The sequence below is a fragment of the Belonocnema kinseyi genome, chromosome 6 (assembly GCF_010883055.1).
Source record: "Belonocnema kinseyi isolate 2016_QV_RU_SX_M_011 chromosome 6, B_treatae_v1, whole genome shotgun sequence".
Taxonomy (NCBI): Eukaryota; Metazoa; Arthropoda; class Insecta; order Hymenoptera; family Cynipidae; genus Belonocnema; species Belonocnema kinseyi.
The window spans coordinates 145,297,370-145,299,740 of record NC_046662.1 but is presented as its reverse complement, the minus strand read 5'-3'; the positions used below and the strand labels follow the sequence as shown (position 1 = coordinate 145,299,740).

At 35.7% G+C, this 2,371-nt stretch overlaps 1 protein-coding gene across 1 annotated transcript in view; it reads left to right on the top strand.

The window, feature by feature from the left end:
• The first annotated feature begins 1,549 nt into the window (after nucleotides 1-1,549).
• The window catches only part of LOC117175637, a 7,116-nt gene continuing 6,294 nt past the window's right edge, over nucleotides 1,550-2,371 (top strand). The window contains exons 1-2 of the mRNA XM_033365344.1: nucleotides 1,550-1,826; nucleotides 1,929-2,081. Of these exons, the coding sequence (XP_033221235.1) occupies nucleotides 1,550-1,826; nucleotides 1,929-2,081 (430 nt within the window). The remainder of the gene's footprint in view (nucleotides 1,827-1,928; nucleotides 2,082-2,371) is intronic.

Sequence of the window (2,371 nt, the reverse complement as noted above, 5' to 3'; positions counted from 1 at the left end):
CACCCTAGTCAAAAGGTCCGCGTTTTGAGACACCCTGAATCCGATGTGGGCACGATGACTTTTAAAAAAAATAATCTATTAGATTGACCGTTGTTACACTCACTTAGTGTCCTAGGATAAATGCCAAGTTCGTTAGTCAGCCATTTTGGATCAAAATTCTAAAAGTGAGCGCATTTTGAAAATTTTTAAGACCACATTTTTTCATGATTCAAAAATTCTCTGTACACTTGTTCATAGCACTTAAAAAGAAAAATGTTTATTTTCGATAGCCCTACGAGATTATCATAACAACTTTTTGAATTTTTTCGAAAAATTGAAAATTCAAATTTTGATTGAACAAAAAATAATCAAAAATTGCATTTTGATATCAAACTATGCAAGATAGGACAAAAAATTATAAAACAAACATTGTGCACCCAAAAACTTACGTCTGACTTTCCGTATTATGATGAATTTAGATAGTTTAGTTGACGGTACTTTAATCTTATATATACATGTATTGATTAATGCCCCCCAAAACTAAAAATTCTTTATAGAAAAAATATGTATTTGTAATTCTTCAATTTCAAGAAATTGATATCCATCAACGCCCACCTAAACGAATGGATATAAATGAAATTGAATTCATTCGTTTATAAACTAACTGCTTACTTATTATAATCATAGATATTTTTATTAATATTTTTATATCACAGTAAAACCTGTGAAGTTGGCTACCTTTGTAATCTGGCCACCTGTCTAGGTTGGACTGGTTTTTACAGAACCGGAAAACTTGCATTGACTTTAATAGGATCTTTCTTCGATAAGTTGGCCACCTGTCTATCTTGTATCTTGTCCGACTTCTTGCAAGATATTCACATAATCCAACCTGCCAAAGTTGGCCACTTAAATTCAAGCAGAGCAGTACACAACGAAAGAAGATCATTGAGTTGACTATTGAAATGAAGAAAGAAGTTTTGGATTTAATCGATAAAGGTGATAGTCAGCAAAAAATCGCTGAAGCTTTTTCTGAAGCGAAGTGAACTGTTGGGAATATCGGTAAGAACAGGAGCTAGATTCTCAGAGCCTGGAATAAAAACTGCTGCAATGAAAGAGAACGAAAATTACGGAAAACTGAAAATGAAGAGCTCAATAACTTGGTTTTTGAGTTTTTTATGTGAATGTCGTTCTATAGATATTCCAGTCAGTGGACTTATGCTTCAGTCAAAAGCCAAAGTAATAGCAGAAAAGCTTGGTAAAAAAAATTTCAAGCTAGCAACGGTTTGTTGGAATTTTTTCAAAGAAGACACCACATGAATTTTCGGATTCTCTGTGGCGAATCCACAGCAGCGGATTTAGAAGTAGCAGCAGAAAAATGCGCAGGTGGAAAGCTTGCAAAAGAAAGGTAAACTGTACTTGCCTGTTGCAGTTCTAGTGGAAAAAATTGAAGCCATTGTTCATCGGAAATGCTGAACGTCCTCGAGTATTCAAGACAAATGGAGTCGATCCAAAAAATCTTCGCGTTACTTTGAAATTTTTTGAAGGGTGGCTCACCGATTTGAATCAACAAATGGAAAAGTCGAACCGGAAAATCCTGTTACTTGTTGATAATGTCCTTCCACTTAATCTAACATCGGAAGTTCAACCGCTGGATCAAGGAATAATACGAGTTGTTAAAGCTCGTTATCGTAAAAAAATGCTACAACATCTTATCACCGTTGCTGAAGACTGCGATACACGATCTCAGTTTCTTAAATCAATTTCAGTCTTGCATGCGGTTCGTTGGGTAAATAGTTCCTGGCAGGAAATTTCACCAGAAACAATTAGCAAATGCTTTCAATGCTCAGGTTTTAAAGAATGAACAGAGGAAATCGATCAAGACGGAGATGTAGGCTTAGCTGAGGTGATAAATTCTTTTTCACCTGAAATTCAAAATTACGTACTCTCAGTTGATAAGATTATTAACGCCGATGTTGAGTTGATTCTTCATGAAGAAATATCTACTGCACCTGACGATATTTTACAATCAATTTTGCAGCAAAAAGAACACTCTGATGCCGAGTGTTATGATAGTGATAACGATGAAACAGTGAACGATGACAGTACACCAGTCCCAACTCATAAAGAAGCTGTACAATATATAGGGTAACTGCTGAAGTAATCTTCCAGTCACCAGTCTCCGCTAATGAATAGTTTGTTGAAGGTGCAAAGTGGCATCGAAAAACATCTCTTCTCTGCAACAATGACCAAGCAAATGAAAATTATTGACTATTTTTTCAGCTCTAAAGAATGAAGTACGAGGGTAGTTCAATAAGTCCTTAGAATGACCAACAGATGGCGCGCGAATCGCTCCAAATCATCTGTTTTCAGTCAGCACCACTCCCGACTAGAT